The 16,348-nt window shown below is 48.3% G+C and overlaps 1 protein-coding gene across 1 annotated transcript in view; it reads left to right on the forward strand.

Moving 5' to 3' along the window:
* The first annotated feature begins 1,006 nt into the window (after positions 1-1,006).
* Positions 1,007-16,348, forward strand: part of LOC146295009 (protein MTSS 1-like) — a 29,485-nt gene continuing 14,143 nt past the window's right edge. The window contains exons 1-3 of the mRNA XM_084695682.1: positions 1,007-1,501; positions 4,236-4,297; positions 5,795-5,868. Of these exons, the coding sequence (XP_084551808.1) occupies positions 1,430-1,501; positions 4,236-4,297; positions 5,795-5,868 (208 nt within the window). The 5' untranslated portion in view covers positions 1,007-1,429. The remainder of the gene's footprint in view (positions 1,502-4,235; positions 4,298-5,794; positions 5,869-16,348) is intronic.

The raw sequence follows: 16,348 nt of genomic DNA on the forward strand, positions 1-16,348 counted from the left end.
GTTTCGAGGATACAATAGGCTATATTCCGCGTTTACATCCACTTTTACACTTGCAAATCTTTTTGACCACAATTTCCCTTAATATAGACCACTGTTGTATCTTATATGTTATTGTTGCATTGTAATTGAGATGTTATTGTTACCGTACCTGAGATATGTTTTTTCACTGTGCTCTGAGCACAGAAATATAACTATGCACTTCTGTACCTTGATCCGACATAGGCCTGTTTTCTGTGCTTTAGGCGATGTCGTTTAGGATTAAGGCGTTTGCTAAATTTATCTAATGTAAGCTAATTGTAAATTATATGTTGAAGTAAAGAGTTCCATGATTTTGTCCACACGGTATCTGAACACACAAAATACATTGAGATGATTTTCAGAACATTTGGGGTGTTTTATTTAACGTTTGTACACCTGTGGTGTTCCCAAGTCAAACATTTCAGAAATGTATGAATGACAGTACACTGTGTGTATTAAAGGGCTGGGTGGGGGGTTAGACCGGGAACACATCATTAATTAACATGAGACGAACACAGAACGAAGGTTAATTAATTTGTAGTTCATTCATTGCTCTCTGTGAAAGTGAAGCGCAGACCAAACTCAAATTCAATTGACCAAAACAGCCAATAGGTGGCAATATATTCATATGTATTCTTGAGCCTACGGGTTTCCACTCAAGAAAAACTAAGAACTTTGTTTAATACAAGTAATTTGAGTTGTAATTTAATATTTGGCGGAGATGGATAAACCAGCACTTTATTTGACTATAATGGAATTTCAAAGTCTCTTTTTTTTGTCTTCGGAATATTTCATTTAAATGTTAAATTAGAAATTACAACAGGCACCTTTGAGCAAGTTAATAAATTCACATGCTGAGGAAGAAGAAGGATCGTAAATTTGGATTCTGAGACTAACCATAATAAATCAGTGTGGTAGGGGGCCAAGGCGGGGCCACACGGACGCGCGCTCCCTTCCAGGCTCGCGCGCACCCAGGCCATCGCTTGTAGCTCACACGCACATCTCGAGCTCCGTCGCTTCTTCAAACTTAATGAAGACCCGACTCAAGTGTGTCCACGAGACTACTGAAACAGGTCTTTTGTTGATAACGTTCGCTTGACAACGGTTGGGGATTCCAGGACACTAAGCTAACATTTAATTATATTTTGTCTTTCATTATGATTTTGACGCAGAAACATGGATTTTATCGCAGGGTGGCATCAAACGAGAGGGTTTGACGCCGGTGTTTTGCTTTCCATCGCACGGGAGAGCTGTAAGCAACCGAGGAAGGAGATCGCAGGTGGTCTTTGAACGGATATCTGTCAAAAAAGAGAGACAGTTTTGCTCGAGCCTACTGTAGAATTAATTAGGACACCGGGAGACAGATTTTCAGAATAGTGTTGGGCAGAAACAGTTCCACGGAGTGTTAAAGATGGAAACAGTAATTGAAAGAGAATGCAGTGCGTTGGGTGGACTTTTCCAAACAGTGATTGCAGACATGAAGGTAACTCTCCCATAATTCTTTGTGTACACTATCAATTTCAATCAAATGATTTTTGCTCTCGTTTTTATCCCCATCCTCGCACCACTGTACATTGCTTACAGCTGATGTTTAGTTGAATTCCGCACAGTATACTACTAATTAATAAAAGATGCAACATGAGGAAGCAATTAACGCAAAACCTGAAATGAATCTCGTGTTCCCTTGCCTCTAAATGGCTTGTGCAGCCCTAGCTGCAGAGTGCTATGCGGGGTGGGTGTGTGGTTGATTCATTGACAGCAAGCGCGTTCGTCGTGAAAGCCACCAGCCAAGACCTTTTATCGCAAGGCCATTTCCAAGCACCAGCCGCGCGGCAAACGACAGTCGTATCTGTGAAAGGCGTATATAGCTAGTATATAGCTAGCTAGCTAGAGGTGTAATGACGTAGCCTGGAGTGCCCTTTCCGCCCCCTAACGCAGGATAAGCGCTTGGAAAAAAACGCTTCTACCATGAAGCTATACCATTCTTTATGAGTAGTTTAAGGTCACTTATGCCATGAACTATACTATCGGTCTGTATAAAGAGCTGTTGGATACGCGCGTTTACAGTTGTGAATGGAGGAGGGTCGGGGTAGGATGAAACGCCTCGTCACACCTGTTCAGTTCGAGAGGGAGAGAGGGAAAGGGAGAGGGAGAGAGAAATAAATTCAGTGAGGAAAAATAGAGAGGGAAACCTAGGGGCATGGCAGGTGACTTACGTAAATGGGGCGTGAAGGTGAACCAGGTAGCAACAGACGCAGCAACAGACACAAGCACCATGGTGTTGTGTCAGTTTTCAAGTAGGCTATCTTAAAATGCAACGTTCCCGCTGTTAACAAACCCCATGAGTAGAATACTGGAACTGAAATGTGCTTCAGCGGAGGAAATATGATTTAGTGATCCACTAATGGAAATACTTTGTACGATTAAGTGTTTGTGAAATTGTGTTTGTGTGTGTGCAAGGCATTTCCAGGGAGTGTGGACGTGTGCAATTGTGTAAGCTCTTGTTGCCTGTGTGTGTACTTATGGGTGTGCTCTGTACGTGTGTGTGTGTGTTCATGTGTGAACCCTACTCTGCATGCGTGTCTTTTCATTAGTGTACTCTGTCCTCATGTTTGCTATTGCCAATATTGACTCTTCAGTTGAATGAGACCAGGATGGGTGGTGTGTGTGCGCGTGTGCCCGGTGCGTGTGTGCCCTTTTGTCTATGCGTGTGTGTGCTCTCTGTATGTGCTCTGTGTGTGTGTGCACCCTATGTGTGTGTGTGTGTGTGTAGACACTGCACGCACAGGGCATTCAATACTATTGTGTATGGAGTGAAACTGACATCCTAACCCTCATCTATTTAGCTGAGACCAGACCCACTCCGCATCCCTTCCTGTGTTAAAGGGGCAGTCCACTCAAAACACAGAACCTCCCTGTGTTAAAGGAACAGTCCACTCAAAACACAGACACAACCCCTCTCCCTCACTCACACCAAATGGATGTTCAATAAATAGAAGGATATCTCAATGGGGGGGGGTTAGGCTATACTCCAGGAAATAACACATTTCAGTTCAGCGTAGCAAAAACAAGTTCATAAAGACGTGGTAAATTGATCTAAAACACAAACTATTTCATGTCGTTCCCACCCAGACTGTGGACGTATAGAGGACGACTCGGCGCTCTTCTCTCTTGTTAATGCTCTGGTTTAATATAGCTCAGCAGAGATGAGGGATGTGCTCTGGCTTTGCCCATTATCATTTCAGTCCGAGCCGTTCTAATCACTCACTCCCATCATCCTGTGACTGACAGGAGGGTGAGGGGGTGGGAGGGTGGGAGGGTGGGTGATAGAGTGTGCATGGTGCTGGTGATGAGGATAAACATGACGAGGAGGATGTTGTTGCTGGGTTGCCAGCGAATGTGCAGCGTCACTGCCCTGCCGTCCGCTGTCAAGGTAACGGCTACGGCGGCTGTAGCCCCAGATGAACAAAAGGAGCCCGGAGAACTGCGTTGCCAGGGCAACGTTTGCACGCTCCCCTTTGTGGAGGTGTGTGTGTCTGAGGTGGAGTTTGTGTGTGTGTGTGTGTGTGGCAAGAGAGATTGAAATACGGCATCTACAACACATGTCCACCATCACAATGGTGTTGTGGCTCTCGTGGTCACACAATGAACCTTGTGTTTGTGTCCTCCTCTGATATAAACCTGTCTAGGGTTAGGTCATGATGATGTCATGTTGATATGAAACAGTATGATACAGTATGAAATGATACAGTTTGATGTGATTCAGTTTGATGTGATTCAGTTTGATATGAGACAGTTTGATATGAGACAGTACGTAAGGAACTCCTGTATAACTCCTTCCCTCAGAGCACCCAAGGAGAACCCTGACCTAGAACTCTGACCCAGAACCCTGAATTTAAACCCTTACCCAGGACGTGTGTGTATCTGTGTGTGAGTGTGTGCGTGTGTTTATTGATCCTGCCCATTGTTGTCTGATGGACTAGATCTGATTGTGGTTGAGGCTTTTGAGCTCGAGGGCAATTTTGAAAAAATAGGCCTCTGTGTATGTGTGTGCGTGTGTGAATAACGCGTGTGTGTATTGTCTGTTATTGATGAGCCAAAGTCTTTAGAGAGAAAGAATTGAAAGCACACCCTTCCTTCACTGACACTTGGCGTGTGGGTGTGCGTGTGTGTGTGTTTTGAAAGCACTCCTCATTAACACTGTGTCCACTCTACAGAGCAGCTACCCTGTCTGGGACGACTTCATCAGCAAGGCTGGAAAACTCCAATCACAGCTGAGGTAAACACACACACACACACACACACACACACACACACACACACACACACACACATGCAGGCTCACCTGCATATCTCTCACTTCCCACTGTGTGAGGCACAGGTTTGAAACGCTAGCCTCTCCTCCTCCTCTCCTCTTCTCTCCTCCCACCCCCCCCCCCCCCCCCTCTCCTCTCCTTCTCTCCCCATCTCCCCTCTCTTTTCCTCACTTCATTCTGGACCAGAAGTTCACTGTCACGACTGAAGGTCAAGCACGTTAAAACTAAGAAAACAAATCAAACGTAATTGCCCTTCATCAGATTAACGATCACATTAACAGTCAGATGATGAAGTGTTTATCTGAGGGAAGGGGACGGGCCAGCTCCAGTTCTAGCTAAACTACTTCCTGCCTCCCTCCACACTTCCTCCTGCGGGGGAGAGGGGGTTGATATAACCCTAACCCTGCTGAGTGAAATTGACAGCATATAGAATCCCAGACTCCTCCATTTCTCTCTCTCTCTATCTCTCTCTCTCTCTCCCTGTGTTGTCCTAACCTTCCTCTACACCTTATGGAATGACATGCTCCATGAGAGGAGAGGGGGTGGGGAGTATGGCCATGCTTTAGGTTACCGTGGCGACTCCTTAAATAACCCACCACACATGCCTCCACTTACTGGAGCTGGACCTGTTCACTCACACACACACACACACACACACACACGTCTGTTTTACCATCCAAGTGAGGACCGACAGTTCACTCCCATTCAGAATCCTTCCCCCCCATCCCTAACACTAACCTTGACTCTGAATGTTATTCCAACCTAGACTTCATAACACCCCATATAAACAACTCTTTAAGGGGCCCATGAAGATCCCCAAATGTTCAGTTGTTTCTACGCTTATTGTAGTTAAACAAGACCTTCATAGAGCATTATGACCTGGGTCTTTGTTCACCAGGGGACCAACTATGGAAGAAAGTTCCATTTGTGTCCACTAGAACAGTTTGACGACAGTTCAGATTCTGGGTTCTAAGTACCAGACAACCAGCTGGTTGGAGAGAGAGCGCAACAAACACCTCAACATAAAACGACCGGTTTAGACACACTGGAAATACTAGAAAAGGCATGAAGGCCAGAGGACGGAAATGACAGTAGGAAGCAAGGCCGAAGCCATGGAGTCAACATTGGGGGGGGACAATTACATTGGTTATGATCAATTCAGACAGCGTTCATGGTTGCCTGTCGTAGCGTTGCACCTTTTCTAATTTGTTTAATATTTTTGTACAATATATTGGGGGGGACATTTTGGCCAGATTTGAATATTGGGGGGGATGTGTCCCCCTGATCTACTGATTGTGATTAACATGAGCACATCAAATACATTTTGTTCAACGCTCATACACACAAACTCAGACACAACCACACCATGCAGACCACACACTATATTTGAGCCCTTGATTATGTTCTTATGTCATGTAAACATCAAGGTCATAACCAGTTGTGTTCATGTCGTCTCCCAGGACAACAGTTGTCGCGGTAGCATCCTTCCTGGACGCCTTTCAGAAAGTGGCCGATCTGGCGACAAGCAGCCGAGGTAAGCAGCTGCCCCTCACAGTGGGGTGTGTGTGTGCGCCGGTGTGTGTGAGTGATCATATGCGTGTGTGCTTGTGTATCTGTGAGTGATCATGTGTGTGTGTGTGTCCGTGTGTGTGTGAGGGAGTGATTTTTGTCCGATTTGGAGAATACATGCATGTGTGTGTGTAAATGTGTGTGTGTGTGTGTGTGTGTGTGGGTCTCAGCTGGGTGATACCAATATATAAGTACGATGCTGTGTTCTACAGTTGACTGCATTCTGAACAGGTAGATCACCTTGGGCTCCAGGGTCCAGTCATACAGGTGCTGTGGGTAGCTCCTCTCTGGTCAGCTCATAGTGTATCTGGTGGTTGAAGGGTTTACAGTTTGGACCTTGTTTCCTCCTCTCTTACTGCCCCTCCTCTCCTCCTTTCTTCCTTGCCCTCTCAGGTATCTCCTCACATCCTCTCCCAGGCCTCTTCTCCTGTCTCTTTCCTCCTCCTCTCCTTCCATCCCCCATCCGCTCCTCCTCTTTTCTGTGTGATGTGGGTTTCCTGTTTATAATGTGCCAGCATCCTTGTGCCGAGCACTAGTCTCTCACATCGCTCCCTCTCTTTCTCCCTCTCTTTCTCCCTCTCTTTCTCCCTCTCTCTCTCTCCCTCGCTCCCTCTCTCCCTCTCTCCCTCTCTCCCCCTCTCCCTCTCTTTCTCTCTCCCTCTCTCACTCTTTCGCCCGCTCCTAACATCCCACATTCCCCCCTGCTCTCTCTCTCTCTGTCTCTTTCTCCCTCTCCCTCTCCCTTCCCCCTTTTTAACCCTCTCTGTTCCCCCTCTTCCCCCCTCTCCCTCCCCCTCGTTTTCTCTCTGTCTCTGTCCAACCTTCTCCCGCTGCCTCCCCCCCTCTTCCCCCTCTTACCTCTTTCGCCCTGCCTCCCCCCTCCCTCCCACCCCTTCTGACATCTGGGGCTGGAGGAGACAGCTCCAACAGGAAGGAATCCTTCCTGGCAGCGGGCGCCATGGCAACCACAGCCACACAATACATAGCAATCAGGGGCCTGGATGGAGAAACAGAGAGAGGGAGAGAGGGAGAGAGGGAGAGAGGGAGAGAGGGAGAGAGGGAGAGAGGAAGGGATACAGAGAGGAAGAGAAGGAGAAAGAGGCGGAGAAGGAAAGAGAAATGGAGAACTGCAGCCTTTGGTTTATAATGTACACAACAACATTGTAGTGGATGATGAGAGCAGATGAATGCTAATTAGATGCTTCCTGTATGCTTGTTTCATCTGAGAATATTCTAGAAGGACTGTTCCTATGCTGGATTTACATCCCATCTGAGAGTCAAAATGCCAGTCACACTGAGGATGGGGGGAGGAGATAAGGAAGGAGAGAGAGAGAGAGCAGGAGGGAGGGAGGGAGAAGGGAGGGGGGAGAGGGAGGAGATGAGGAAGGAGGCAGAGATAAAGAGGGAGGGAGGAGAGGAGGGGGGAGGATGGGAGGGAGAAGGCCTTGTTTCGTACTGATTTACATACTTGTTGCCATGAACACAGGCGTGGTGAACGTGACGACAGGGAAGAGAGAGAAACATGACCAGCGCTGTCTGGACAGTAACACACAGAAGAAACACACACAGAGATGAAACACACAGAAGAAACACACAAAGTAAGGATACACACAGATATAAAACACACAAATATGAAACACACCTCAGATATAAAACCCAGTGAAGGAAACACTGACAACTATGAAACACACAAATATGAAACACACTGTCATATAAAACCGAAGTATAAAACAGAAATATGTAACATGCACATTAATGAAACACACAGATAAATGTGTGATAAATCTCCTCCACACAAACCACATGCTGGTCACAACAACACACCAGACCACAACCCCAACCACAGTTAGACTATCAGGTCCTAACCTCCTCACCCACAACACACCAGACCACAACCCCAACCACAGTTAGACTATCAGGTCCTAACCCCATCACAACAACACACCAGACCACAACCTCAACCACAGCTAGACTATCAGGTCCTAACCCCATCACAACAACACACCAGACCACAACCCCAACCACAGTTAGACTATCAGGTCCTAACCCCATCACAACAACACACCAGACCACAACCCCAACCACAGTTGGACTATCAGGTCCTGACCTCCTCACCCACAACACACCAGACCACAACCCCAACCACAGTTAGACTATCAGGTCCTAACCCCATCACAACAACACACCAGACCACAACCCCAACCACAATTAGACTATCAGGTCCTGACCTCCTCACCCACAACACACCAGACCACAACCTCAACCACAGCCACACTCTCAGGCCCTATAGATCCCATAAACCAACTGACTCGACCACACAGCACAGAGACGAACCAGGGAGTCGATGGAGAGACAGGAAAGGAGGAGGAAAGAGGGAGGAGGGACAGTAGAGGGTTCTCTCCCATCAGATGGTTAGGAGGAGAGGAGTAGGGGATGGGGGTGGAGGGCTGGAGATGAAAGGGGGGGATGGGAGGAGGAGAGGGCGGGGGGAAGAAGAGGAGGATGGGGGGTGGACAGGAGAATAAGTGGGGAGGAAGAGAGGAGGAGGAGAGGAGAGAGGGGAAGAGAGGAGAGGAGGAGGAGGATTAGAGGAGAGGAGGAGGAGAGATCTGCATGATCTAATCTGAGCCCCAGTTAAATTAAGTTGTGTTGCAGTTACATTAGGAGTACACATACACACACACCTACACACACTTATGTACACACACCCATATACACACCTACAGCACATACACACAGGCACACTCCTACACAAAGTACACGTACACACGTACACCAACACAGTGCACACACACACACCATGCACATAAAAAGGTTCCAATCTCTTTGTTGAACATTTTTGGGCAGGATTTCAGTTTTTGCTGAGTGAGCGTTGTCCTTTGGGGGGTTTGTCTGAGACCAGTCTGCTGGCTTTGGCTCTCGTCCAGTCCTGACTGCCAGCCATAGTAAACCTATACCCGTAGTGAGGAGGGGACACACACACACAGGCACGCACGCTCGCAGTGCGGTACGGCAGTGTGCCGAGTGCGTGCCGTTCAGAGAGGGGCTCGCTCCCTGCCAGCTTGTCCTGGCTCACCGCGCCGTCCCTGCCGTCACTGGGTGCACCCTGCAAGGGGGGACTGTAAGATGCTGTCAGGTGACCCGTCCTCGTTCCTCCGCTTCTCCTCTCCCGTTCCTCTCTCCTCCCCTCCTCTCTCCTCTCCTCCGCTCTCGTGGGTTTATTTTGGGCCTGTCTTTTTGGGACTTTTACATGCCTCGCCCGCCCGCCCCCCCCCTCTCCGACCCCCCTCCCCCCTCCCCATGTCCCATTCCAGAGGGGGTACTTAGAGAAACATGAGATCCCATGTATCCACTCTCACCTCCCGTCCCAGTGCTAACAATCTCAAACATCCTCCTCTCCCTGCGGCCCCGTTCCAGCACTCATGGGTCCTCCTTTGTGCATCAGGGGCCACTGAGGAGTAGTGGAGTAATGGAGGCTGGTGTTGGCTGGTTTGTGTGTGTGTGTGTGTGTGGTTGTGTGTGTTGGCGGGGGGTGGTGTTGGGTGTGTGTGTGTGTGTGTGTGTGTGGTCGAGTGAGTGGCTCACAGCCGGGATGGTAACACTGGGATGAATTGGGAGTTCTAGTCACACAGAAGCTGACAGTGTGACAGTGTACGCATAGCAACAGCTGGGAGTGGTCTGACGTCATTGCGTGTGTGTGTGTGTGTGTGTGTGTGTGTGGAGCGAGAGAGAATGTGCCATGCCTTGACAGTACATTCATGACATACATACTAGAGACACTGGAGCTCTCTCTCTCTCTCTCTCTCTTTCTCTCTCTGTCTTGCTCCCTCTCTTCCTCCCCCTCCCTCTCTCTCCTCCCCAGGAGTGTCCAGGAGGATGAGGAGAGAGTGATGTGAATTATAGAGCAGTATCTCTCAGCAGGGGGGTCTGCCTATGTGTTCTCTCATGCATCCCACAATCCCCTCTGTTTCATGTATCCCACAATCCCCCCTGTTTAATTCATGACCGGGGGCGGGTATGTTGGGGGGGGGGGGGGGGGCGAGCTCCACCCCCCTCGTTAGTGTCACCCAGGACCTGCACCCAGACGGCTGCTTGACAGCCATGGGGAGGATGACGAAGCTACTCTTCTTCACTTTCTTTCCTGCTTGTATTGTAGATGGATGGCCTGAAGGTGGCCAGGGATGTGATTGATGCAGAACACACACATACACACACACACACACACACTACCTCTGTAGTCTTTCATCCCCTCTCTCTACCCCTCTTTCTGTACCTCCGTACTTCTCTCTACTCTTGCTCTCTTTCTCACACACATGCACAGTCTCTCTGTCTCTGTCTCTCTCTCTCTCTATTCTTGTATCTCTGCCTCTCTCTCTCTCTCTCTCTCTCTCTCTCTCTCTCTCTCTCTCTCTCTCTCTCTCTCTCTCTCTCTCTGTGTCTCTATCTCTCTGTGTGTCTCTATCTCTCTGTGTGTCTCTCTCTCTCTCTCTCTGTATCTCTCTCTCTGTATCTCTCTCTCTGTATCTCTCTCTCTCTCTCTCTCTCTCTCTCTCTCTCTGTATCTCTCTCTCTCTCTGTATCTCTCTCTCTCTCTCTGTATCTCTCTCTCTCTCTCTCTCTCTGTATCTCTCTCTCTCTTGCCCACAGAAGCACACACCAGCAGTGTGAGGACTGCAGGGGCCCTGTGGAGGGTGTGGGAGGTCAGCAGGGAGCAGACATTTGTAAAGGTCGAACAGCTCCTCAATAATTCACACTGATGCTGCTGCGGGACTCCACTCACACAACTGACGGTAGTGATGAGAAAGAGAGAAATGTATAAAGAGTGAAAGAAAGAAAAAAGAGAGAGAGAGCGAGGACGAGAGAGAGGGACAGATGAAGAGGTGTGTGTAAATGTACATATGTTTGGATGTGTGTTGTACTGTTTGCTTTGGTAAGATTTGAAATATCTCTTCACTTCCAAGAAAGCACTTGTGGAATTGAATAGGGAGAATAAGAAATTGAGAGAGGGAGAGAAGAAGGGTTTGACAGGGAGAGAGGGAGAGAGGGAGAGAGGGAGAGGGAGAGAGGGAGAGGGAGAGGGAGAGGGAGAGGGAGAGGGAGAGGGAGAGGGAGAGGGAGAGAGAACCAGTCTCAGGTTAGGTTATCTGTGAAGATTCAGAAAGCACATTGCACCTCACAGACCTGACAAGATTTCTTCACCCTCTTCTCTACAAACTCTTCTAACACACACACTCCAGCTGGCTGGTGCGAACACACACACACACGCACACACACAGAAACTAAATGAGCTGTCACCTTAAATGTGACCATGAGGATCTTTGGTGAAAAGCAAAAAAAGCCGATGCCCTCACCTTCCCACACAAAGTGTGGAATGGAGAGATGGAGGGGGGGAAAGGAGGGCGAGATGGATGGGGAGTGGGGGGTGAGAAGTGCCAAAGCATGTTTGAAAAATTCCTCCTCACATGAAAAATCCTGTCATCTTCCACAAAGGGCCCTCGTTTCCCTAGGGATAGTAAAAGAGGCGACACCCCCTCCCTTCTGACCCTCTGTGTGCTGACTGCCTCCATTTGAACAGTAGTGTAGCCTGTTAGCATGTTAGCAGTTAGCGAGCTAGCGGCTTAGCAGGAGACATGTTAGCTGTTAGCGCTCCAGCGAGCTAGCAGTAGCCAGACAGGCTCCAGAGGGGCCAGATGGTCCCACTGTCTCTCCCCCCAGACAGAGGCTCCCTCCTGGGCTATTGTTCAGGCCGCAGCCCCTCAGCGAGAGAGCCAGGTCTGCTTCACGCAGGGAGGCTGTTAGCCTCCGACACGGACAATAGATTGCTTGCATAATGACACAGCTAAACTCCTCAGACCTCCAGAATAGCGATACACAACTTGCAGTATCACACTCTCCATTGTTGTTGTAGTTTGTAGAGACCAACTCAGCGTCGCCTCTCTCGATCTCAAGAAAGAAGAATTTGCCTTAAATGTTAAACACCATGTTTACATATTCATTTAGCAGACACTTTTATCCAATTGACTTCCATGAGAGAGCTTTACAAAGGCTGTTGAACTATAATGTGCAGGACAATCTAATCAGCACACATCTACTCTACTCTACCCATCTCTACTCTTCTATGATCCATTGTATTGTATTCTACTGTACTCTATACGCTCCACTGAAGAATTGACCTAGTATGGGTTTATTAACTCCTACTCAATTGTTGACCTAGTCTGGGTTTATTAACTCCTACTCAATTGTTGACCTAGTCTGGGTTTGTTAACTCCTACTCAATTGTTGACCTAGTCTGGGTTTCAAACCAGCCCATCTATCTGTGTGTCTCCAGCCTGCTATGCCATCCTCCGCTGTCACTGACCTCAGTTCTGCCTATCCATTATTAAGAGCAGCCTTCAGCTCACCCAACCATGGTCCAGTGAGCGCTCTGAGATGGCATAATAGAGACCACGGTTCAGATCCCACAGTTCCGCATCGCTCTCCTGATTTCTTCTGTCAAATATGAAATATTAAAGAGCAAGGTTGTGTCCTTTTTAAATTAATATTTTATTAGTTTAGAGGTTTACTGTAGGATACTAGATTGTAGACTTGTATATTGGGTATTTAATTCAGTTACTTCTACTGTAGGCTGGCAGACAGAGCTGAGGATGGCAGAGATAAAGCGTTTGACTGCAAATCAAGAGCTTGCGGGTTCAAGTTTGCCTCTGTGTTGTGCTTTGGTTGAAAGCATGAGCACATTATTATCTTTCTCCATCTTGACAACCAGACTGGAAGAAGTTCTGGAGGATAGTTGAATTCAGTTGAGAGTGGTGTTGTGTTTCTCAGTCGTTCATATTTCATGTAACAACAGAATGTGCACCAGAGGCGTATCGAAAGTGAAAGAGGCGGTGTTAAGGTGGTAGGTTTTCGAGGAGCTGAGCTATCCTGTTGCATGTCTTCATAGGTGTAGTGTTACAGGGTTCCTGTTTGTGTTATTGTGTTGCATGTTTATACAGCTGTAGTGTTACAGTGTTAGTTTTACAGTGGTTCTGTTACTGTGATACAATGCTATAGTGTTTCAAACTTATTGTGTTTCAGTGTTACAGTGTTTGTATGACAGTATTTTGGCATTATTACTCTGTAGTATTCCAGTGCTTCTGTGTTTCTGCATTATTGTGTTTCTGTGTTACATTGTTTCTGTGTTACAGTGATTCTTTGTTTCTGTGCTATTGTCTTTCTGTGTTTCTGTATTAGTGATTCTGTGTTAATGTGTTTCTGTCTAACAGTGTTTCTGTGTTTCATGTTTCAAGTTGGACTGATGCGGTATATGATGCTGTATGCTTCTTCTACATGCGTCTTCATGTCATACTTGTCTACTCCCTAGACTAGGTCTGACGAGAGTTACATGGAGGAAGTGCAGCAGATCTGGGATCAGTTGAGCCTAATAGATGGTGATGACCAGGACCATGTGAACAGACTGATTCTGAGTCAGTTTCACAGACAGGCGTCCCTCCGCCCACTGTATGGCAGGGTTACCATGGCGATAGCTCGCCACGTGAAAGCGCCATGTTCTGGCGAGTCTCTGTCCTGGTTAGCCGCTGGGATGGCAGGAGAGGCAGGGGCCAGGTTATGAGACAGCAGACGTCATAAACAATCACCTCCTGCATTGTCTTCTGGAGGAGGAGGAAGAGAGGGGAGAAGTGCAGAGAGGAGATGGGAGGAGAGGAAGAGAGAAGAGCAGAAGGGAAGGGAAGGGAAGGGGAGAGGAAGGGAAGGGACAAGGAGAGGACAGGATGAGAGGAGGGCAGAGAGGAGAGGAGCTCCCATTATAAACAGCTGTGACAGGGGGCCTGTGGTGAGCACTGCAATGCAGCAGCACATCCCTCTTTCTCTCCCCCTCTGCTCTCTTCACACTCTCTCCCCCTCCTTCTCTCTGTCTCTCCCCCTCTGCTCTCTTTATTCTCTCTGTCTCTCCCCCTCTGCTCTCTTCATATTATCTCTCCCTTCTCTCTGTCTCTCCCCCTCTGCTCTCTTTATTCTCTCTGTCTCTCCCCCTTTGCTCTCTTCATATTCTTTCTCCCTTCTCTCTCTGTCTCTCCCCCTCTGCTCTCTTTACGCTCCCCCCCTCCTTCTCTCTCACTCTCTCCCCCTCTGCTCTCTTCATATTATCTCTCTCTGTCTCTCCCCCTCTGCTCTCTTTACACTCTCTCTCTCCTTTTCGCTCCCTCTCTTCCCTTCTGCTCTCCTCAGACTCAGTAATCAGGCTAGCTAGCATAAAGAGGCTAGCCGTTTTGTTATAGTAGTTAACAAGCTAGCCAACAGGCTAATCATCATGCTAGGCATCAGGCAACCTTGGGTTTAGAGGCAACAGTAGCTGTTCTGTTATAGTAGCTTGCAGGCTAATCATCAGGCCAGCTAGCATATAGATACCCTGCTACAGTAGTTAGCAAGCAAGTAATCAGGCTAGTCATCAGGCTAGCCATCAGCCAACATTGGTTATTGAGGCTACAGTAGCTGTCCTGCAACCATTACTTATTTGGCTAGTTATCAGGTAGTTAGCGTATCAATGCTAGCTAGCCCACTGCAGCAGTACAGCATGTATGTGTTAGCTAGCCTGCTACAGTAGCACAGTGTATGTGGTAGCTAGCCAGCAGTTGTACATCCTATAAATGCTAGCTTGCGTGGAGCAGTTGTGTATTCAGGCTTGCCTGAGTGAGTGTGCCGACTGACCAACGCCCCATGGCAGAGACAGCAGACGAGCGCAGCAGTATTGATCAGGGAAGATCAATGGTGTTTTAATGACAATCAGCAGGTCAGCTCCTCTCTGTGTCCAGCCACAACACGAGGCTTGTGTGTGAGCGCCTGCGTGTGTGAGGTCACAGCTTGTTTAAATAAAGCTGATCCAGTCGGCAAGCCAAATGTGGTGTACTATTTGCTCGGGTATGGACCAAGGCCCGAAGCCAGCACCTGACCGTGTGTGTGTGTCCTGGGTAGATGGAGCAGTCATTGTCCGTCGGCCAAGCCCCTGACACTTCCAGGACGTGACCAGGCATGAGAAATGTGTGTCTGACTCTCAGGGATGCTGTGGCGCCTGCGCGCCCATGCGTGCTTGCGGGTGTATGTTTTCATCAATTTCTCACTCTCTTTCTATTTCGGTCCGTGTCTATCTGTCTCTTTCTCAATGTAATGATCTCTCTATATGCATATCCTTCTGCCTCGCACAATCTCTCTCAATCTCTCTCTTTTGATCTATATCTCTCTCTCTCTCTGGGTTTGTCCCGGTGTTTGTTCCTCTCTGTAAGAAGTTCTGGTCTCTCTTCGTCTTCCTCTTCCAACCCTAACCCTCGGTCCATCCCCTGCGAGTATGCGATCGTCACCAGAGTCTGGACCATGCCCCCCCCCCCCGTGATGGGGGCACAGGGTTGTCTGGAGTTGCATCATCCCCCAACAGCTGGCAAGGTCACACTGACAGGTTGGGGGGGGGGGGGGCAGCTCTGGTATTCCTTACATCAGAGAAGGAATGTAAAGACTGAGACTGTACCCCCAAGACACTTTAAATAGACCCCCCCTCTCTCTCCCCCCAAAAGACCTCCACTCCCTCCCTGCCTTCCTCCATTCCTCCCATCCCTCCCTCCCATCCCTCCCCTCTAGGATGGACAGCTGAGGAGGGCCGGGAAGAGAGGGAGGGGGGGGATGCGGGTGAGGGGGAGAGGGAAGGACAGAGGAACATGCCGGGGATGGCTTGGCCTGCAGCTCTCGCGTGTTGTGAAATGAAGTGTCTTCACGGGATTGCGTTGGCTTGAAATGTAAAAGGCGAAACTTCACCTGTTCTTGTCACTGCGTTAAGGTCTACGCCATCCCATAATTAGCCTGTTTGTTTCATAAGCCATTCAGCCTCTGTCGTTAGAGTAAAACTCAGGTACTTGGCTTTACATGGTTCTAAGGTTGGTCACATACAATACAGTCTCATCCTACTGAAGACTACAGTCTACAAGAAGAAGACTACAGTCTTCAGTAGGTTTTGGCCCCATTTCTCCCCCCCCCCCCAACAAAGAGCCCTACTTATTTTCATCCTGGCCGATCTGAGACACGCTAGATACACACACTACACACACACACCCACACACACACTCCAACACACACGTATATCCACAGGCACAACCATATCTTGGCCTTGGTAACCCTGAATTTCAGACACTATTAAGACATGTCTGGTCATTAGCATGGAATAGTACATGACAGTACAGTGCACACAGAATAATACGCATGCATACGCATGCACACACACACACACACACGCGCACACACATGCATGCACACACAAACATGCCTAGGTTAGTTCTATTTGAAATGTGAGACAAGCCTTGAAAAAAATGGCAGCTGAAGCAACTATGATATAATAATGGGATATGGGATAATTAGGTTTCATTCACTAATAGCTCCCAGTAATACAGTGGGTGGATGGAGAG

The sequence above is a fragment of the Hypomesus nipponensis genome, chromosome 4, assembly GCF_054491055.1.
Source record: "Hypomesus nipponensis isolate SF chromosome 4, ASM5449105v1, whole genome shotgun sequence".
NCBI lineage: Eukaryota > Metazoa > Chordata > Actinopteri > Osmeriformes > Osmeridae > Hypomesus > Hypomesus nipponensis.